This window comes from Lacerta agilis, chromosome 5, assembly GCF_009819535.1.
Source record: "Lacerta agilis isolate rLacAgi1 chromosome 5, rLacAgi1.pri, whole genome shotgun sequence".
NCBI lineage: Eukaryota > Metazoa > Chordata > Lepidosauria > Squamata > Lacertidae > Lacerta > Lacerta agilis.
The window spans coordinates 28,169,446-28,191,267 of record NC_046316.1 but is presented as its reverse complement, the minus strand read 5'-3'; the positions used below and the strand labels follow the sequence as shown (position 1 = coordinate 28,191,267).

The 21,822-nt window shown below is 44.6% G+C and overlaps 1 protein-coding gene across 4 annotated transcripts in view; it reads left to right on the top strand.

Moving 5' to 3' along the window:
- Positions 1 to 21,822, top strand: part of PALD1 (phosphatase domain containing paladin 1) — a 100,898-nt gene that overhangs the window by 58,810 nt on the left and 20,266 nt on the right. For all 4 annotated transcript variants that reach the window (XM_033149097.1, XM_033149095.1, XM_033149096.1 and 1 more), the window contains 8 exons: positions 170 to 265; positions 1,871 to 2,005; positions 3,074 to 3,190; positions 4,103 to 4,282; positions 5,563 to 5,760; positions 6,877 to 7,017; positions 7,908 to 7,979; positions 8,984 to 9,124. In XM_033149097.1, the coding sequence (XP_033004988.1) occupies positions 170 to 265; positions 1,871 to 2,005; positions 3,074 to 3,190; positions 4,103 to 4,282; positions 5,563 to 5,760; positions 6,877 to 7,017; positions 7,908 to 7,979; positions 8,984 to 9,124 (1,080 nt within the window). The remainder of the gene's footprint in view (positions 1 to 169; positions 266 to 1,870; positions 2,006 to 3,073; positions 3,191 to 4,102; positions 4,283 to 5,562; positions 5,761 to 6,876; positions 7,018 to 7,907; positions 7,980 to 8,983; positions 9,125 to 21,822) is intronic.

The following is a 21,822-nucleotide window of genomic DNA, read 5'->3' as shown; positions in this document are numbered from 1 at the left end:
TATTGGAGATGCTTTTAAGATGTTTCTATTATTTTGTCACTTGGTGTTTGCTGCCCAGGGCTCCTTTGGGAGGAAGGGTGGGTTGCAAATTTAATAGCAACAACAACAACAACAACAACAGTGGCAAGTGCCTCTTACTAATATTATTATTTGTGTGTTTGCATTGTAGGGGAACAGCACCAAAGAGTATTTCCTTCAGAGGACGTTGCAGAGCCTTGAGCGCTACTTCTACTTGATAGCTTTCAACTATTACCTTCACGAACAGGTGAGTATTCTTCCCTGAGCTCCTAAACAATGCTGTGCATTTTCCCACCCTTGCCAGGTGTACCCAGTGATGGGGTGCAGACATCTTACATATGTCAGAGAACGTGGAACTAAGAGGGGTAGGAACCGGACACCTAGCCTCTTTCTTCAGAGCCTCGTATTGCTTGCTTTGTTCTTAAAGAGATTTTATATCCTGCCTTCCCATCAAAGATGGCCAGTGAGCCTAAGTTTCTGAAAGCAAATCAGAAATTATTATGGTTTATTTATTTATTTATTTGCAGCATTTAGACCTGCCTTCCCTTTTAGCCAAAAAAGGCTGTCAGAACAGCTTACAAAAGCCGGTTCCAATAAGGTCCCTTGCCCCTTAAGACTTGCCGTCTAAATGCAGGAGGAAAATGAAATGGGAGGGAAGAGGGGAAAGCAAGCTTGAAATTGAAACTAAAATATCCTTAAAAGCAGCCGCAAGAGGCAAAAAGAAAAAAAGAAAAAAGAAAGAAAGAAAGAAAGAAAGAAAGAAAGAAAGAAAGAAAGAAAGAAAGAAAGAAAGAAATGAGGCAGACAGGGTCTCTGTTGGGAAGGGTGTTCCACAGCCTAGGCACCACAGCTGTGGGGTGGGAGAAGCCTGAGTGAACCCACATGGAAAGTGGGGGGTCCTGGCAAAATGCTGAATCCACATTGTTTAGTTCCACCCTTATAAACATTTCACTTGCACACAATGGAAATTGAACGTGAACCCCAGAGAGACTGAAATGAACATTGAACCCATCCATTCATTGAAAGCTTCTCTGCTGGCAAGCTCTTGGGGGCAGACATAGGCAAACTCAGCCCTCCAAATGTTTTGGGACTAAAACTCCCATCATCCCTAGCTAACAGGACCCAGTGGTCAGGGATGATGGGAGTTGTAGTCCCAAAACAGCCGGAGGGCCGGGTTTGCCTACGCCTGCTCTTGGGAGTCTGTGGTCAGGTCAAATTGTAAAGGGAGTTGGCTTGTGTAAGATAAACTTTTATTGTGCTAGCCAAAGGCCATGGCATCAAGTTGGCTGTTGTCAGTGTCACTATCGTTCCCACTGCTCTTCGCCGTTCACTCAGTGGTTACTATGATGAAAACATTACGAGCCCTGGTATAAAATAAACCTTCAGCTTAGTTAAAACAAGCAAGCCCCCTTGACAATTTGCCATGTTGGTTTACATCAAGTGTTTCCCAAACTTGGGTCTCCAGCTGTTTTTGGGCTACAAATCCCACCATCCCTAGTTTAGCAACACCAGCGGTCAGGTTGAGAAACACTGGTTTCCAGGGAAGGGAAGGGAAAAGAACAACCTTAATATCCTGTGCTGCGACATCAGATTTGGCCGCCGTGCCTTGTGTCTTCCATTCCCAACAAAACGTTTACATAATTCTCTCTGCTGCTAAGATTATGGCCTCAGCTAGCGGCATCTTCAGCCAATGTGCGTTATTCCATAAGGAGAAGATAAAGTGGGTTTATTTTGTGTGCCAACGGGATGTCATGTTTTCTAATGATTACTTGTGATGTGTGCAGTACGTTGATTTGCAGCCTGCTTCTGACAGTGTCCCTGTCTGTCTTGTCTCCCTTTCTTGGACCGGAAGTATCCCCTTGCCTTTGCCCTCGATTTCAGCCGATGGATGTGCAGGCACCCTGAACTATACAGGCTCCAGGCCAACATGAACCAGTCGGAGCTTGTGGTCACAGGGGAGCAGATAACTAAGGGGGCACGGGTGCTGGTGAGTCAACTATTTTGAGTTATTGTTGTTGTGGTTATTATTATTATTAAATATATTTACCCTGATCAGCCTGCCTACACTCCCTGACTCTTGAACACCCTTCTTCGGAGCCATCTTGGACAGCAGCTCAGCATTTTATTACATTTCTGTAAGAATTATTTTTATTATTTATTACTGCTACAACTACATTTATATCCCGCCTTTCCTCCGAGGAGCTCAAGGTGCCGTACACAGTTCTCCCCCCCCCCCATTTTATCCTCACAACAACCCTGTGAGGTAGGTTAGGCTGAGGCCGAGTGGGGATTCGAACCCTGGTCTCCCAGGTCATAGTCCAACACCGTAACCACTGTGCCACACTGGCTCCCGCTTGTGGATGTAATTTATCTCCTTGTTAAAGGGTTGGACTATACCCCCTTTCTCCCCTACCTCTACACGCTCAGCCTTCTTCTTCTGATGTAGTCAGGTTTTGTAAAACGTAACAGCACGTTCTCCCAGGGATTCTGTTAAACGTGAGTGTGCGCAGGCATGCCTGATCACCAGCGGACATTGGTGGCATTCAGTGCTAACCCTACTCATAGTAGCCCCATTGATGTTAGTAGATGTGTCTATGTTAGGTTCGATAATTTCAGTGGGTCTGCTCCGAGTGGGATAGAGTTGAATGCCACCCATTGAGCAGATTACCCTCTGTATCTGCGTATGCTTTGGGTGATTTCAGATCTGCATCGCATTCATGTGACTTGGGGACTATTGTTGCACTTTCTGTAGGCCACCCTTCCCCAACCTGGTGCCCCCCCCGGATGCTGTTGGGCTGTGCTGCTCCTCATCCCTGACCGCAGGCCGCGTTGGCTGCGGCTGACGGGCTTCATCTGGAAAGGCACCACATTAAGTTTTTAGTTTAACTGGGATTTGGAAGGAGGTTGTTGGTAAGAGCTGCTGTCCCTCCCAGTATGATTTTGCCAAGGCAGGAAGTGCTTGAGGAAGTGTCTCTGGAAACTGCATGAGCAAAAAGAATGTCCAGCTTTTCCTAGTTGGTTGCCCGCAGCCTTTAGAGTTCTGCTTCTGCTGCAGGCGGTGGATGAAAGGTTTTCTCCAGATGTGCTCAGCACGGTCAAGGAGATGAGCGTGGCCAACTTCCGGAGAGTCCCCAAGATGCCCGTGTATGGGATGGCACAGCCGAACGCCAAGGTAATTGAACAATGCTGTGTAGTTTCTAGGAAGAGAGACTGAGATAGGGCCAGAGAGCTCTCAGATTAAAAACAGGCATTATTATTTAAATCGAAACAGGAATTTGATCCTTAAAAAAAAAGAGAGAGAGAGAGAATGGAGTTTCCAGATTTCCCACACCTGTGAAACCCAGTGAAGTTGTGAAAACAAAAGGAAACTAACTGAGAGCCCTTGAGAAACAGTCACACAACTAACCACTTGTAGGGTTGTTGCATTTCTAATCTTTATAAATGCAGACATCATTGTAGTTATTCATTCTCTTATTATTTATTTATTATGCATTAATTTAATTTAATTTATTTATGCATGCTTTTCAGGTTTATACATTTCACTAATTTTGCAATCATTTTAATATTTCAAAACTTGACATCCTTCCCCCTCTTTCTGCGGTTCCTTAAACTTATTTTTAATATCTTCTCCATATCCAAATTAACTTGATTTGCTCATTTATTCATCTACTTTAAATACATACATTTATAAAACTGCAGGTTATTATAACAATCCTGCCAATGTTCTTATCTGCTTACAATTTCCATTCTTTTATAAAAAGTTTGTTATCTCGGTTTCTTATTCTCCCGGTAAGTTTCGCCATTTCTGCATATTCCTTAAGTTTTTGTTTCCATTCTTCCTTTGCTGGGACTTCTGCTTCTTTCCATTTTTCTGCTTTCTTTCCATTTTTTTTGCCGCTGTAGTAGCATACATGAATAAGTTTCTATACAGTTTCAGTAGTTCTGTGCCTATAATTCCCAAAAGAAAAGCTTCTGGTTTTTTTTTAAACAAACATTATTTTAAACATCCTTTTCAATTCATTATATATCATTTCCCAGTAAGTGTTAACCTTACTACAAGACCACTATTACTCATTTTATTCAGGCTATTGGGAATGTCTTGAGCTACCTGACAGATACGAAGAGGAAGTATTCCCACATCTTGTGGGTCAATCTTCGCGAAGATGTGGTCTTAGAAGGGAACGAGCAAACCTACACCATCCGGGAGGTTGGCAACCTGGAGCAGCAGATTACAGTGCCTGCTACATCACCTGAACAGCTGGAGGTGAGAGCTCAGGCGCTTTTAACTTCTCCTTTTCCCTTCGCCAGGCAAGTATTGGGAAACTTTTGGGTTGATCTGGCAGTTAGCATTTCACAGCAGGCAAGACACTCTGCATGAATTGGAAAAAAATTATAGTGTTTCTCTAGGCTGGCTTCTAAGGATGCTGTGCAGTTAAAAAGTATCCAACAAGGAGATTCTTACTGTCTGTTTACATTTGATGGCATGTTGCATCTTTCATTGTGGCTGTTGTTGTATTGGTGTGACAGGCTAACTGTTGTGCACGCCCACCCCAAGCCCTGGTTTTTAAACTGTTACAATGCAGGAGTGAACAAGGGGGACGCGTATCCATGGTGGCATTTTGCTGCATCCGAGTAAATAATGTGTGCTCATCACAAAGGACATTTTTCAGCCTGTTGTCTTTTCCAGATTTAACCTTTGCGTCTCCATATGGAGCTGATCGATCCTCTCTCTTAGAAATAATAGATGCCAGCCTTGCTTGTTCTCCCCCTGCATTATTTATCAGACGAATTGAGTTTGAAAGTATTATTGGCTCACTCCATTTATTTTTTTTAATTCCACTTTGGAGCACCTTGAAGCCTTAAATTGATCGGCTTTCTTTCTTTTCTTTTTTTAATTGATTTTTATTGTTTCTCAAAGATTTAAACAAATTTGCTTCGCATACAATATACCATTCTCTTACATATTTCTTTTTGTCTTCCCAACCTGGTGTTTTTGTTCTTACCCTTGGTTGCTGCATTATGCTTTTTATCAACCCCCCCAACTCCATCCCCCCCCCCGTATCTCGAGTCCTGCTCACGATTTAATATCGCTATAATACTACGACAGTATAAAAAAGGCCTCCAGTTTTCCATAAACAGTTCATCGTTTGGGTCCCTTAGTTTTTGCAGTCAATTTCACCATTTCAGCATAATCTATTACTTTTATAAGCTATTCTTTTTGGGTTGGAATCTCTTCCCGTCACAGTTGTTGCATACACAAAACGATTAGTCAGCATCTTCGGAGCCTCCATCCCAATTACAAGGCTTTGGTTTTTCTTTTCTTTTTTTGGGTGGGGGGGAGAGCACCAATTTAAATCTTTAAAAATTCATCATTATTAATGGCATCAGCTTTCATAGGCCTCGTTCCATTTTGTCAGAGGCATGCAGTTACGAAAAGTAGGCACACAAGGATTGTGGGGAGGGGAATCGTAAATAAGTGAGGCTGGTAATTCCTAACGAGCTGTTTGTTTGTTTGTTTGTTTGGCCTCATTGTCCCTCCTTCAGAAACTCGAATCTGTTTTGAAGAATGACCTGCTGAAATCCCAGAAATGGCTCGAGGTCTATCTGGAGCAGGAGAAGCAGATGAAAATGTTAAAGACATGCCTGACCATGCAGGAGGTCTTCAACCAACACAAGAGCACCTGTCAGGGGTTGGCGTATAAACGGGTTCCCATCCCAGACTTCTGTTCTCCTAAGGAAAAGGTAAGCACCACACAGGGACCCCATATCTCCCCCCCCCCACACCTTCTCCCACATGGAGAATTTTAAGATGGCTGATACTTAAGCAACCCTTCTCTCCGCTTGGCTAGCCTCCTACTGAATAGTCCAGCCTTTTGTGGGTGCCTTTATTTTTTGGGTGGGTGGGTGGGGGCAGGGAAGTGAAGCCTCTTGTGAAAAAAAATAATTTTACGGCTGCACATAATGTTTTGTCCTAAAACCATTTGTTCAACTAGACAAAAAAACCAGGAGCCATTATTTTTTTCCACCCCCCCCCTTTGCCCCGTCCACTTGATTTTGCAATAGGGATGCCCCCAGGGACTTTATCGTCTTCGTGTTTTTAAGTAAACAGACCTGATTTGTGCTTCATGAAATGCAGTTGTCCTGTGGTTTTTGCACCTCTCCAAATTATGTGACACAGTTAACATGACTCAACTAAAGTCTCAAGCTGCTCAGCACCTGGATGGGGATGGGCCTGTCCTCCACAATAAACCCTGAGCCTAGGGCTTGCCGATCAGAAGGTCGGCGGTTCGAATCCCCACGACGGGATGAGCTCCCATTGCTCAGTCTCAGCTCCTGCCAACCTAGCAGTTCGAAAGCATGCCAAAAGTGCCAAGTAGATAAATAGGTACCGCTCCAGTGGGAAGGTAAACGGCGTTTCCGTGCGCTGCTCTGGCTCGCCAGAAGCAGCTCAGTCATGCTGGCCACATGACCCAGAAGCTGTCTGCAGACAAACACCGGCTCCCTCGGCCTATAGAGTGAGATGATCACCGCAACCCCAGAGTTGTTTGCGACTGGACCTAATGGTGAGGGGTCCCTTTACCCTTTACCTTTATGCTTCTTTAAAAGAGGCATTGGAATCTGCATTAGTTAGGTGCTATTTAGAATCCCTTTGCAGCAACTTAGCGTGATTAAAATCTGGTCTGTTTGTATTGAATTTGCCTCATCAGGGCATTGCTGCCACCTAAAGGCCTTATGAGGGACAGAACATACATTTGGCACATGCCGTGAGTACAGTACTGAACACATGTGAAAATCACACACACACACACCTGGGAAAGACTAGGCTGCTCACAGATGCCCTTTGTGTGCCACCTGTAGGACTTTGACCAGCTGCTGGAAGCCATGAAGGGTGCTCTGGCCGAAGACTCCCGCACAGCCTTTGTGTTCAATTGCCATAGTGGCAGAGGAAGAACCACCACAGCCATGGTCATTGCTGTCCTCACCCTCTGGCATTTCAACGTATGTACTAATTAGGAGACCCGTGAGGGGTCTGGGATTCTGCAGGGCGGGGTACCTGATATTATGGGCAAAAATCCTTCCTGAAATGCGTGTAGCGCCCAGGGTTTAAATCTTCTTGGTGTTAAAAGTCTCTCGGCTTCTGCAAAACAGTTTTAAGGGCTAGTTTTTTCTTTTCTTTTTTCAGTTATATTTTATTAAGTTTCAACTTTTTAACATATACAATCAAGACACAATAATATTTTTTCTCTTTCTTATTTTTTTTTTGGCTCCCCATCCCGTTTTTCTTGGAGTTGTTCTTTCTCACCTTCCGCTGCACCCTATTTTCTGTCTTTAAAATCAAAACCACAATATTATAATCTAATTACTCCTGTTGCTCACAGCTCAAATCCTGCTCGCGAGTTCACTGTACCCTGATATTTCTTTAAGTAGTCCAAAAAAGGACTACTTAAATTTTGCTGTTAATTTAATTAATTTTGCTGTTAATTTTTCCCAGTTTTGCATAGTCCATTATCTTGCTTATCCATTCTTCTTTCGTGGGAACCTCTTGCTTCCACTTCTCGCATAAAGAATCCCAGCTGCTGTTGTTACATACATAAACCACTTTAATATTTTTTGGGGGGGGTAAGGAATTTTCTTAACCTATGCAAGATACGTAAATAGAAATAATGGATAAAGGATACATTTTAAAAAAGAATGATACCTTTTCTAAAATGTAGAAAGTGAAAAGTACCAGAATTCTACAATATTCACAGTTCCCTGTGTCTTACATGGCATGTTACTCACTTCATAAGCAGCCATATATTGCAGTTAGCAATTCTGTGATACTGTTATGGTTTCTCTCTTGTGTTGCTCAATAATCAAACCTAAGACTCCTCTTCTTGGTGCTTCAGGGAATCCCTGAGATGATTGAAGATGAAATTGTCAGCGTGCCTGATGCCAAGTACACCAAAGGAGAGTTTGAGGTGCGTATCTTCCACTTTTAAAATGAGGCAACAGAATATTCTTAAGGTAATGTTTCTGAAAGGGCAGCCTTAACCGCCACAAATAAATAAGCCAGGACTATCACCAACAACACATCTGAGTGCACAGGTGATCTTCCATCTTGCTTGGTTGCTGTTGACATCGGTTTCTGCCACATCTCTCCCGCTCCCTCTGCAGTAACTGAATTCCGAGGACCAGAATTTTCAAGAGCTCCACCCCCCCAATGTGGTGAACCTCAAAAGGACACACCAGGACAAAGATGTTTAGCCCTGCCACATCCTTTTGAGTTCCTGGCAACCTGGCAAGGCGAAGCATCTTCGACCCATGTGTCCCTTTGACAATCGCCAGAGCATCTTTGCCAGGGATGTGCAAGGTGAAGCATCTTTTCAAAAAAGTAAGGGGGCTGGCAGTGGATGGGTGTGGGATGGTGGGCCAAGTCGGCCTGGCTGGATTGGGTGGGGGGGCGTCACACATGTGACATTATGCATGCGCGGTGCCCCCCCCCCCAATATTGAGCTCAACTTGGCACCGCTACCTTAGTTTGCAGCTCAGAAAAGAAAGGGGCGAAAACAAAATATTGAGGAACAGAATCTTTCGTCAGTGGTGATCTGAATCTGGCATGATCCACATCTTCCATGCTATTGGGTGGGTTTATACCACCATACCCAGGAGGTCAGTAAGACATTTTTGCAGGCTGGTAACTCTTGTGGGCTTATTTGCAAGGCTGCGTTAAAGGGATCTAAAGGGTCGGAGCTAAGTGTACATTCTTGGGACTGGCATTTGTACTTTTCTGTCCCTTATGTGATGTTTTTACAAAACTAGTAGGGAACAGAATTCCAGAAATGGTCTTTTGGGGGGGGAGGGGCAAACTATTTCCCTTTTTACTTCCCCAGAATAAAATGTCAGTGGCTTAACATTTGGTCTTTGTGAAAGAGAACATTCCAGGTGGGAAGGTTTCATGTTAAGCTGGGCTTTTGTCTGCCAGGTGGTCATGAAGGTGGTGCAGATGTTGCCAGAGGGACACCGAATGAAGAAGGAAGTAGATATGGCACTGGATACAGTGAGTGAGACGATGACACCCATGCACTATCACTTGAGGGAAATCATCATATGCACCTACAGACAGGTAAGCCTAGAAAATGCATACCATGGATGTGCTTTGAATTTCCGCACGCCTTTGTTGACTCCCTCTGTTCTTTACCATTTCACTCTGCTATTACGACAGACATAGATCTGTTGATACTTGGCGATTAGTTTCAATGGGCAGGGCTGGACGTGCAAATGAGATGGCGGGAGTAGTACAACAAAGGAGAGGACAGAGACACCAAGAAGCAAAGGGTGTTTGCTGCCTGTTTGTTCAGATTAGATACGAGATCAACTGCTGATCTCAGGAGCTGAGTGGACAAGTCAATGGGGGAACGGGCTGCAGTTTCGATTTGAAATGGTTTGCCTGCAGTTTCAGAGAGCTCATCTTTGACTGATCCACATGTTGTTATAGCTGGGGCAGGGAGGGTCTGTCCCCCTGCTGCAGAACCTTCTGCTGAGCTTGTGTTCAGGACTGTAAGAAATCCCACACCTAGACAATCAAAATTCTGTGGCCTTTATCAGTTATAAGCATTAAGCAAGCTTACATAATTTCTCACATTTAGCTTGGTGTATTCCGCACGTGATACTTTGCTTTGTCTCTCTTGGCTTTTGTAGTCATGGGAAAGGGGGCAAGGAGCTATCTTATCTACCCTGAAGCTATCCTTCCTTGTAAGATACGTGCCCTGATTTGCATTGTCAATAAAAAGGACATCAAAGCCTGCCGGCTTCTACCAGAGGTGCTGGTCGGTTACAGCAATCATGTGCACAAGCGCTAGTGCTCACAATCATACTGCTGTCAAACACCACCCGCCCACAGACATTTGCACGTCCTCTGCAACAATATATCTGGAAAGGCACTTCTTGCGTACAAGTACTTGTGAGGCTTTCTTTGCATGATATTTCATGGATGGCAAAGGAGCTTTTTTAAAAACAAAACATAAACATGCTATCACATACGTAACTGAATCGTGATTCTGTGCTAATATATAGAGATCACTGATTCCAGCACCACTGCCTCCCTGGAGTCATTGAAGCCTGAGGCACTCTGACACCAGTTAAAGAATGCTGAACAATGTGGGTCATTGTTGGCAAACATGACACCAGTCCCATGACAGCCTAACCTGCGTGGAAGCTGTTTGCAATTGTTGATATACTGAGCAATGGTAATATATATTAGCCAAATAACTAGTCTTCAGGTCACAGAGTTCATTATTTACCCAAAGCCAACAGGGGGCAGCCGAGTGCCTTTGGATTTTCCGATAATATGTATAGATGCTGTTCTGAAATCTTCAAAAATCCAAACAAAAATAATAGGAGGAATTGCATACCACTTTAGATAGCTCAGGATACTGAGTCAGTGTGACAGTCATTTTCCTTCCAATTTAGAGATGGCTCACATCTACGTGTTTGCTGCTTGATGCCCTGCATGTGTGAATGACCCATCGTGCATGGAATTATTTTTATTTTACTCCATTATTACTTACTTCACATATGTAAACACCGCAGGGGGAAATTTCATGTCGTCTCAGAATGCAACCCCAAACGCAGTCCTTCCCCCCCCCCCAACAGGCTTCATGGTTATTCTGCCTCCTGTAGTGAAATAAACATACATGCATATGGGAATCGGATCCAAGATCTAGCTTAGGAAGCCAATGTTCGGAGCATTCACTGCCCAGACCCAACACACAGCTTCAAGCTGTTTGCATATAGGGTGGTTTCTGCTAGTCATTAAAAGAGACCTTGTGCAGTATTGCAGACACAGAACTGAGCCTGTGTGTCTCCCCCCCCCCTTTTTAACTGGCTTGTCTTTTTCCCCATTACCCTGTCTGGAAAAACCTGTTTGACTTCCCTGCTATCAAAAGCCCAGCAGTTCAAGATGAATGAAATTTGGCTTTCCTGCCCCAGCCGCAAAGCTCTAGGGGAACTGCGGTTCTTGACAGATGTGGGCTAGTTTGGAGATCACATTGACCTCTGCTAGTGTGCCTAAGGTTTATGAGAAGCAAGAGCCTATAGCTGGCGGGGGGATGGGGGGTGAAAAGGGCCTTAAATGTGGAGGTGGGTGATCTTTGTCCTGTTGAAGACCTTGTTGCTTTGATACTTACCCTCTATCTTCCCTTCAGTTAATAAAAATGAAATTCAGCATCCTAACTAACATTTATCCCTGAATACATCTCTTCTCCCTTTTACAGCTGTGGGCCTGTGTCATTATGTGAAGCTTTTGGGTGTGCTTAGTGAGTGGACAATCCCACTAGATGGCAGGTTTCAACAGCCAAGCACCCTCAAAGGCTACGAACACAGCATTATTGCGTGATATAGTGAAAACAACAAAACCTTAATTTTAAAACGTCATTATCAAAGTGTGTTTTAAAATCTCACTGTCAATCTTGTGTGCACTTTTCTTTAAATAGCAAACAAACTTTTAATATCTCCATATTCTGGATTGTGAACTTTTTTTAACACACACACACACACACACACACACACACACACTTGTTCATAGAGAGCTGGTGGAGGATTTCCCCATTTGGTAGTACGGTCCATGCAAGACTTACTAAGACTAGCAATGAATCTGATCCTTGCATGTGCCAGGCTGTGTGCAGGCATTTCCACACCTAGCAAATGGTTTGTACTTTGATTTCTAATCAACTATTGGAAAGTAAGGAAAAGGTGGCTGAAATAGGCTTCTGGTTGCCTGATCCTGAGCAAATATTTAGTATTGTCAGAGCTGGCAGCAGCAGCCAATGGTCTACTAGTGTGTGGGTAGCACACATCCCCTAAATTAGGATATGTCTTGTGCATTCCTGGGTATGCAGAGGACTCTGTATGCAGAGGATTTCCCCTGAGCTATGCCTCTTCTTTCTGACTTGTGCTGAGTCCGGTCTGGAGAGCAATACGCGTAATCGTGTCTCAACTCCCGAATTGCCCTTGTGGAATTGGGGCTAATTTAATTCATGCATGACTAATATTTTATCAATGATCTCTGTGGCCAAAAGCACCAAAGGTCTGTAATGCATAATTAACAAGTGAAATAGGTGGAAATGCCACAAAGATGCAACAATGGCTTTAAAAAATTTTTATTTTATTTTTTTGCTAGGGAAAAACAACACCATGGCTGTTAACCATTCCTGGCAATAATTGCATTACAGTGTGACACTCTGAATGCATCATAGGAAGGGCAATTAAAAGGCATACGCATGAATAGCCGATGGGCAGGAAAAATAATGGGGTGGCTATCACCTTCCAGTGCTGTTTGTGAGCTCCCAGAATTACCACTACCGATGAAGTAGATGGGCTAAATCCAGCTAAGGATCTCTCCACACTGAGAGCCAGTGTGGTGTAGTGGTTAAGAGCAGTAGACTCGTTATCTGGTGAACCAGGTTCGCGTCTCCGCTCCTCCACATGCAGCTGCTGGGTGACCTTGGGCTAGTCACGCTTCTCTGAAGTCTCTCAGCCCCACTCACCTCACAGAGTGTTTGTTGTGGGGGAGGAAGGGAAAAGAGAATGTTAGCCGCTTTGAAACTCCTTCGGGTAGTGATAAAGCGAGATATCAAATCCAAACTCTTCTTCTTCTTCTTCTTTGGCATTATCTCCTTGAATACAAAGGGAACAGGGCACCAGGAGGACAGAGTCTTTTTTTTTTACATATGAAAGTCTCTAGTATGGTTAGTAACACTTAACAGTTGTTTTAAAAATGGGTTTTAAAACAGCCTACCACCTCCCTCTCGGATTTATAATCTTCATTAGGCCATATCTTTCAATACGTACTTTTTGGGACCCAGGTTTGCTTCTTTGCTGCCGCACCGATTCTGGGAGGACTGGTGCCTTTTAAGTTTTTCAGGTTTTCCTGGTCGGTATAAAATGTAAATACAGAGCCGTGGGACATAAGCAGGTAGTCTTCTCCCTGCGTCTTGTGAAAAGAGTCCTCTTTCCAGTGACCTCGAATCAACCCTGCACCACGTGGTGTTTTTGGAAAAAAGGAAAGCAGAAACGTTTCAGAAATAACAAGCATTTACCTCCCAGGGCCTTTGTAGGGGGGAAAAATGTCAGCCTGGGCTCAGTATTCAGGATTGGTGTCTGTATGAACTAACAATAAATAAATAAAAAGAGTTGTTCTGGAGGGAAACTTCACCTTGAAGTTACTTAAAAAATAAAAAAATAAAGAAATCCTGGTCAGGACTGCAGAGAACGCCTCGTGCTGAGAGTTTCAGCAGTGCTTGCAACCTGCAATGGAAAAATGGAAAATTATCTCCTTCCCCAGCTCCTGTAACTGTTCGGTTACAGACTGTGTTACCAGAAATTTGTCTCTCCTAGGTTTTCCAGTGTGGCTGTGACATGGCCTGACTTTTGTTCTGTTAGAGGTACCAGTAGCATTATTTATATGGGTTGGGGATCTATGGCCCTCCAGATGTTGTTGGACTCCAACTCCCATCAGCATGGCCAATGGTCAGGGATGATGCGTGTGTTGTCTCGAGCAACATCTGGTGAGTCTCATCAGCTTCCCCACCCCTGATAATATGGAAGAAAGACTTTTATTCCTTCTCCTTATGCTTTTCTTAGGACTAAAATGTCAAGACGTGCTGGTGTTTTGTTTTGTTTTTTAATTTACAAATTAAGAGTGCCTATTTCGACTCTCTTAATGCATAGCTAATCTGTGCTAAGTGATCCCGAGTATGCACTTTTTTTGCTTTCTTGGATCAGATCAACGCCAACCTAGGTCAGCAACCAGCCGGCACTAAGCAGTTCACCAGGAATTTGGCCAGTGAGCCATGAGCTATCTTGGCAGCAACAGAATTGCTGCTAGTAGAATAAGGGTTATTGGCAGGCTATAAAGTGAATAAGGAAGCAACATTAAAAAAAAAAATAGGCATTAGTGTAACATCAAATTAAAGAAAGACAAAGTTGATTTTCTGCTGTAATTGAAAATCATGACCAATACGATATTTGGAAATTAAAATATCAAATAAAATGGACAGTCTATATGCAAATGACTATGAATCACTTTATATGGAATTTGGTACTCTAGTTAAACAGTGGAGAAAATTGACTCTTTTTCTTTTCAGAAACTCTATGGATAAAATGGTTTCGTTATCAAAATTACATTTACTGCTTCACAGCCGAGGAGTGTGGCCAAGTCTAAGAGAATTGTCACTAAACAAGGGCTCCCTTGGAAGTTCATATGCTACACCGATGCTCATTTTTGGGGGGTTACCTTTTTGGAAAGCCCTTGACATACCTTCTGGAGAGTGAAGAACGGAAGCAATAAGGCAACTTTTTGCTGGTTGCCTTAATATTAGTATGGGCTAGAAATCAAAATGAATATTAACTGGGATGTTATGAATCCAGTGCCAAGGATTCAACCCCATGTGTAGCCTCCATCCCAAAATTTATAGATTGCTGCTCTTGGCTACATCCAGTAGTCCATTTTTAGGCCACAGCTGTGATGACAGTATTCCAAGGTCAGGGAATTTTTAAATTCCACATCATATGTGTAATGGGCAAGATTGGTCTCCCAGTGAATCCTCAATTGTTCTAGTAGAGGGAGACTTGTACGTAGGGCTGCTCTAAATAGTCTCCTGTTGTCATTTTCAGTCCAAAAATGCTGCTTCTGGGTGGCAGTGTATGCAGAAATATTTCCCAGGGAAAAACAAACTTGCATTTGAGAATATTCACCATTTATTCTCATCCTGCTCACTGATGCTTTAGCATTTTCTCTCTCTCTAGATTCTGATTCTTTCTCCTTCTGAGTTTAACACAGGAGAGACCATGTCACGATGGAGTGACATGTGAGGGCATCACAGACCTGTTACTGCTCAATTGGAGTTGACTCTGATGATATCACTGAGGCGAGGTGAAGCCAGTTGAGGAAGAAAGGACAGTGTAAATCAGTGGTGGGAAACCTTTTACTTTCTGAGGGCCACGCTGCTTTCTGAGTAACCTTCTGGGGGGCCAGATGCAAGCGGTGGAAATTGCCAGAGGCAAAAGTGGGCAAAGCAATGGATGTAAAATTTAGTTTTATGCAGAAGGATAATTTCTACAAACGTCCTTCATCCCAGCAAGCAGGAAGCAGGATTCAAAGATAACATTCCAGCCAGACAAAATCACTCAAGGATGATGCAAAGCAGGGCCAGGGGTGGGGGCTGGGGAGAAGAAGAGGAGTTTGGATTTGATATCCCACTTTATCACTACCCTAAGGAGTCTCAAAGTGGCCAACAATCTCCTTTCCCTTCCTCCCCCACAACAAACACTCTGTGAGGTGAGTGGGGCTGAGAAGGGGGTGTGGCTTGTGGAGTGTCCCAAGGGCCAGGTGGTGAGGCTTGGGAGGGCGCATTTGGCCCCTGAGTCTGAAGTTCAACATCCCCGATGTAAATGAACCAGGTGAACCTTTTTTTACAACCATTGCTGGGAAATAGTTGAGAGCTGGGTGCTTTTTGGTGGGAAAGGTTTCTGAAATAGAGCAAGTGCTCTCGGTTCAGCCCTGCTTTGGATGTTTCTCTTTGCATTTTAAGCCTCCGTTCGATACTTAACATGACAAGAAGCGATGTGGTCCTTTGAGACTTAACGTGGTTTATTATGTACAAATGTGGAAATGATTAACATCTGCCCAGTACTAAATCAGGGGAGGCGTTGCTCCAATCAGGCTGCTTTGGGTTGTCTTTGCACTCTTCAACTGCTGCTGTTTTCACCCCAATGATCAAGCATAGCTGACTCTGGGGCCTGGAATGTGTGGGGTTGTTGTTGCTGCTTTAGCACAGCAGTGGGTTTTTTTTCCTTTTCTGTACTAAATGGTTTCCAGGTGACAGAGGAGAATGCCATGCCCTTGGCTCTCTCCTAAAACACTGGTGGATTTTAAAGGTCTCCCCACACCCCACCCCACTTTGTTTTTAACGCAAGTTCAGGTGCCTTTTGAAACCACGTGCCAAAATTCCAAAACGGCAGCCTTCGAGCCTTGCCCCACAGTATTGGCACAAAGCTCCCTTTCTCCAGCCCAGCGAGTTCAGCAAAAGGTCAGCAGGGAAATGGGTCTATGGCTGCTAACTTGCTTTCAAATATTCGTCCAAAGCAAAACAAAATAAAATAAAAAATTCCTTCCAGTAGCACCTTAGAGACCAACAAAGTTTGTTCTTGGTATGAGCTTTCGTGTGCATGCACACTTCTTCAGATACACTGAGATGGAAGTCGTCCAAAGCAGTAATAGGTGGGTGCAATTGTTATCTCTGCCTTTCTCTTGCTGAAACCGGCTCTTGCTCAAAGGTTCAGTCTCCATCAAGGTCCTCCCAGCTTTCTTCGCGACTTGTACCAGCGACCTGACCACAGCCAGGTGTGGCCCCTTCAACCTTGCCTGCCACATTAGAAACAATGACGCTTTACCCCTCCTCTTTTCTTGTCTCGTGTAAACTGCTGCAGATTTCCTTGGAGAATATTCCCGGTTTGTCATAGCTTGTTTGCAAGTCTCTGTGTCAATTTCTTTCTTTCTTTTAATGCATGCTTGTTCATTCCTTCCAAGTAAACCTCACGGTTCACATGCCACGATGCCTAAACAGCGGTTGGGTGACTTTTTGCAGGCATTGCCCACGCCATCAAAACTTGCAAAGGGGAGGGAGATCAATAAATTGCCACGCGGATCATCTTGTTGCATATGGCGTTTATCTGTGTGAACGTTGGATTTTTATTGCGGAACGAGCCTTCCAAGAAGCTGCTAGTAAGGAAACCTTTCAATAAAATGCAGGCTACTTCTTCCACCCATATCAGGTTCCTATTGCCTGCTTTTGTGCGGCAAGAGCAATATTCGCCACACAGAGTTGCAAGAGGTGCTTGGTTAGGCACTAGGTGTGCCTTTGGCAAGAGAACAGCTTGCTGTTGAACAGGCTCCTCATCAGATGAGCACGATTTCCAGGTTGCGTGTGAATTTGGATTAGCTTACTTCATCTTGTCCCGATTGTTTTTGTTATTGCCAGGGTAATGGAACTGCTGTGTTTTTGTCCAGCAGCTTTACTCCAATCCCTAGCATTTGAATGAAGGCATTAAAACGTACCCCACGCAGGTGGGTTACGACATGTTCCTCCCTGCAGATCCTAAATGGCACATCTTACCTGCCAGTGCTGTACCCTGCAGGCTTTCCGGAAACAGCTTGGAGGCTTAACTTTCTGCACAGGCTTTTTCTTGAAGGAGAGGGCTGAGTTGGTGGGTTTGTTTCCTACTGTTGTGCTAGAGGCTAAATCTCAGTAATCTTGTGCGGACTGCTTCTTTTGTTTTTATATATTACTGTTAACAAGCTTGTTTGTTTCTTTTCTTTGTTATTGTTCACCACATTGTGAGCAGTTTCCTCGAGGATGACTGGTAGTGCCTATGCATGTTTTTAAACCCAGGGGACTCAATGGGGGTATTGGAGGGGGGAAGTGTGTCATATATGTTTTTAAAAGAAACCTATTAAACAGATTTCTTTCTTTTTTAATCCCGCTGTTCCAGCAAGAAAATGTTGTAATAATATTGGAATACTCAGATATGGTAGGTGAAGAGAAGAAACTCAACTTAAGGACAAGTTTACACAGAGTCTACAAATGAGCATTCAAGACTCTTGTAAGCCACGTGGCTTTATGCAGATGGCTAATGTTTTCTCAGTGACAGTGGTGGAGGAAGCCTCTTCACCGCCCAGGGCAGCGGAGTGGAGGCACCCCCCTGGGGTCGGGGCGTCATGGCACGTGCATCATGATGTCACAACGCACGTCGGATGCACTGCGCATCTGGGCCGGCATTGCTGCTCCCACGGCAAGCCGGCAAGTGAGTGGCAGGTCATGGGGCTGTCCTGTCCGTCAGTAAAGAAGCACAGACAGGGTGCCGGGCAGCGGGGGAGTGGCGGGAGGGGCTAGGGAGTTTCACTCCCCCCTCCCCTGGAACCCGAGGCAGAGTGCTCCCTACGCCCCGCCCTTCCTACGCCACTGCTCAGTGACCCATCTGTCAGTTCACTTTCCGAGTCAACACCTGGTGGCTTCTTTGATTTGGATCAGTAGAGGACAATAAGGATGTTGCAGCTATTGTCTTCTTTGCGATCCAAGAAGAAGCTGGAGGGAGGCTGAGCAACCAGTGGCACTGGCAAAGGGTTGGCTGGGGGCATCGTCAACTGACTATATGGCAGCTGTCCTATTTGGTAGCTATTGCAGCCACCTTGGATGAATCCCAAACCGGAATTAAGATTGCCGGAAAAAATATCAACAACCTCAGATATGCTGATGACACTACCTTGATGGCAGAAAGTGAGGAAGAATTAAAGAACCTTTTAATGAGGGTGAAAGAGGAGAGCGCAAAATATGGTCTGAAACTCAACATCAAAAAAACTAAGATCATGGCCACTGGTCCCATCACCTCCTGGCAAATAGAAGGGGAAGAAATGGAGGCAGTGAGAGATTTCACTTTTTTGGGTTCCACGATCACTGCAGATGGTGACAGCAGTCACGAAATTAGAAGACGCCTGCTTCTTGGGAGAAAAGCAATGACAAACCTAGACAGCATCTTAAAAAGCAAAGACATCACCTTGCCGACAAAGGTCCGTATAGTTAAAGCTATGGTTTTCCCAGTAGTAATGTACGGAAGTGAGAGCTGGACCATAAAGAAGGCTGATCGCCGAAGAATTGATGCTTTTGAATTATGGTGCTGGAGGAGACTCTTGAGAGTCCCATGGACTGCAAGAAGATCAAACCTATCCATTCTGAAGGAAATCAGCCCTGAGTGCTCACTAGAAGGACAGATCCTGAAGTTGAGGCTCCAGTACTTTGGCCACCTCATGAGAAGAGAAGACTCCCTAGAAAAGACCCTGATGTTGGGAAAGATGGAGGGCACAAGGAGAAGAGGACGACAGAGGATGAGATGGTTGGACAGTGTTCTCGAAGCTACTAACATGAGTTTGGCCAAACTGCGAGAGGCAGTGAAGGATAGGCGTGCCTGGCGTGCTCTGGTCCATGGGGTCACGAAGAGTCGGACACGACTGAACGACTGAACAACAACAGCAGCCACCTGGAGGCTTCTCAACGTGCATGGGCTCATTCATGGATTCCTCTGTGAACCGGGCAACGGATTTTAGGAGTTGTATTTATTCCGAGCACTATGCAGGGAAACTGGGCTGTCACAGAGCTTATAATGTGTAGCTGGATAATAACTTAAGTGGTAGATTTAGACAGTGAAGTGGATTTGCGGTGGCTTCTAGGATATTTTTTTAGGATGTGGTTTTTTTGGGTTTTTTAAAGTAGTGTCCTAAAAATAAAGCTCAAATAGCTTTCTGCATGTTCTGTTCAGTTACATAGGACAGAGCTGAATAACTGGTGTCTGTGGCGGTGGTCTGCAACACAATCCTGATTTTAAATTGCTATTGAAGGCAAACCTCCTACAAAGTTTGATGGAGCAATTGATCAGCATAATATTTTGAATGCCTCCTATTGTGGATGCCTGTAGATTAGGTTGCAATGTCATTTTTTCGGTGCCCCCCCCCTTAATCCCTGCTGAGTTGGACTTCCACATCAGGCAAGTTTCCTAAGTTCTAACTAGGAGGGATTCATCCACCCCCCCCCCAAAAAAAAAACACTTCTGCCACACACCAGGACAGACAGGCATAATTAAACGAGAGTTTCTCATTGACATCTGTGTACAACTCTCTGGGAGGATGAAACTGAAACATAATTTGTGCATTAATGTCATCTGCTTCCTGTCAGCTTGGATCGCAATTTATATGTGGTCCTCTGACTTTTCCGTTCAAGAAAATGACAAATTGGACTTGAGCTTTTTGAATACAGGATATGCTTTATTTATGTAACTTATTTAAAATTTGCTCACATTTTATAAAATGGGGAGCTGATGTAAGTGAGAAGTACATATAAACCCCATGTGGCTTTTATTTAATTTGGTTCTATTTTGATGCAAGAAAGGTTGGGTTAACGTAACCACCCATATTTCAGTCACGCCTCAGGCGAAATTTGGGCTGTGGAGGGGACTTGCTCATACCCTCCTCACCAAGGAATTGTCTACAGGGGAGGCTGTCTTATCCTTTTGAGAATCTCTACTTTGAAATTGTAAAGCTCAAAAGAGAACTGGCAGGATAGCTGGTGAAACCTTGTACTTTTGATAGGCTTAAACTAGTTTAATGATGGGATGAAGGCAGGTCAGGAAGTACTGGTAGATTTATAGTTAATCTGCAAGAGTTTCTGATTCTCAGCAAATGAACAATGAAGTCTTCCCTCTGCCCTGCAAATTAAGCTGTAGACTCCCTGATGTAGCTTGAGGTGCTGATTTCTACATGTTTATTTGCAGCTCCTCTCGTCTCAGCTAACAGGGCATGGTGGGTTTTGGCTTCACCCCTTACCACTTGGCTCTGGTTAATAGACCTTAGGGTTTTTGTAGTAAGCGTAAAGTGGCGCTGTGGTCTAAACCACAGAGCCTAGGGCTGGCCGATCGGAAGGTCGGCAGTTCGAATCCCTGCGACGAGGTGAGCTCCTGTTGCTCGGCCCCTGCTCCTGCCAACCTAGCAGTTCAAAAGCACGTCAAGTGCAAGTAGATAAATAGGTACCGCTCTGGCGGAAAGGTAAACGGCGTTTCCGTGCGCTGCTCTGGTTCGCCAGAAGCAGCTTAGTCAGGCTGGCCACATGACCCGGAAGCTGTCTGCGGACAAACGCCGGCTCCCTTGGCCTATAGAGCGAGATGAGGGCACAACCCCAGAGTCGTCTGCGACTGCACCTAACAGTCAGGGGTACCTTTACCTTTACCTTAGATCGTGCAGACCTAAAGTCTCCCCACACTAGCTCTGGACTTAAGCTATCCCCAGCTGCTGTTCAGATGCTGAAAGCTTGGCGGTGCCCTTGTTTCTTCCCCTTGCAAGCAACTTTTTCTCAGTTGTGTCCATCTGAGCTCCTAATAAATGTATTTGCTGAGCCTTTTAGACCATATTCTTAGACTGCAGTAGCTGCAGCATGTGCCTGTGACTCCTTGGCCTGTGCAAGCAGGTCAACCATACAAAGATATCTGAAGAAGTGTGCATGCACACAAAAGCTCATACTGTACCAAGAACAAACTTAGTTGGTCTCTAAGGTGCTACTGGAAGGAATTTTTTTATTTTTTATTTTGTTTTGACTACGGCAGACCAACATGGCTACCTACCTGTAACATACAAAGATACACTGTCAAACAGACCAGTGGCACATTAATGTTCTCCCAGATTCCAGCATAGCTTCACCACTCCAGACACCCCAGCATTTCTAACCTGACCTGTAAAGAGCCAGTGTTGTGTAGTAGTTAGAGGGTTGGACTAAGACATGGGAGACCAGGGTTCAAATCCTCCCATCAGCTGTGAAGCTCACTTTGGCTGGTCATTCACTCTCAGCCTAACCTCTCTCAAAGGGTTGTTGTGAGGGTAAAGAGGGGGATGAGGAGAACTATGTATGCCACCTTGGGCTCCTTGGAGGTGAGGGATATAAATTAAATTAGCGAGAGAGAGTACTTCCAGATGAGACCTGAGGCACTGTGTGGGCAACAGACTGACTGTGCCCTTGCTTGGGTGGCACAGTAGTATTGCTCCTGCCTGCCTGCTGCTTTCCTGGTCTGCCAGCATCAGGGACCTCCTTGTGCTGTTGCCTGGGTACCTGTAGTCATGTTCCAGCCGCACTCTTCGGATCTATATGTACCAGGTACCCATGTGAACAAGGCAGACTTACTGGTTGCAGCACCACGGATAGCTCCAAATGAGCAACTTGCCCTGGT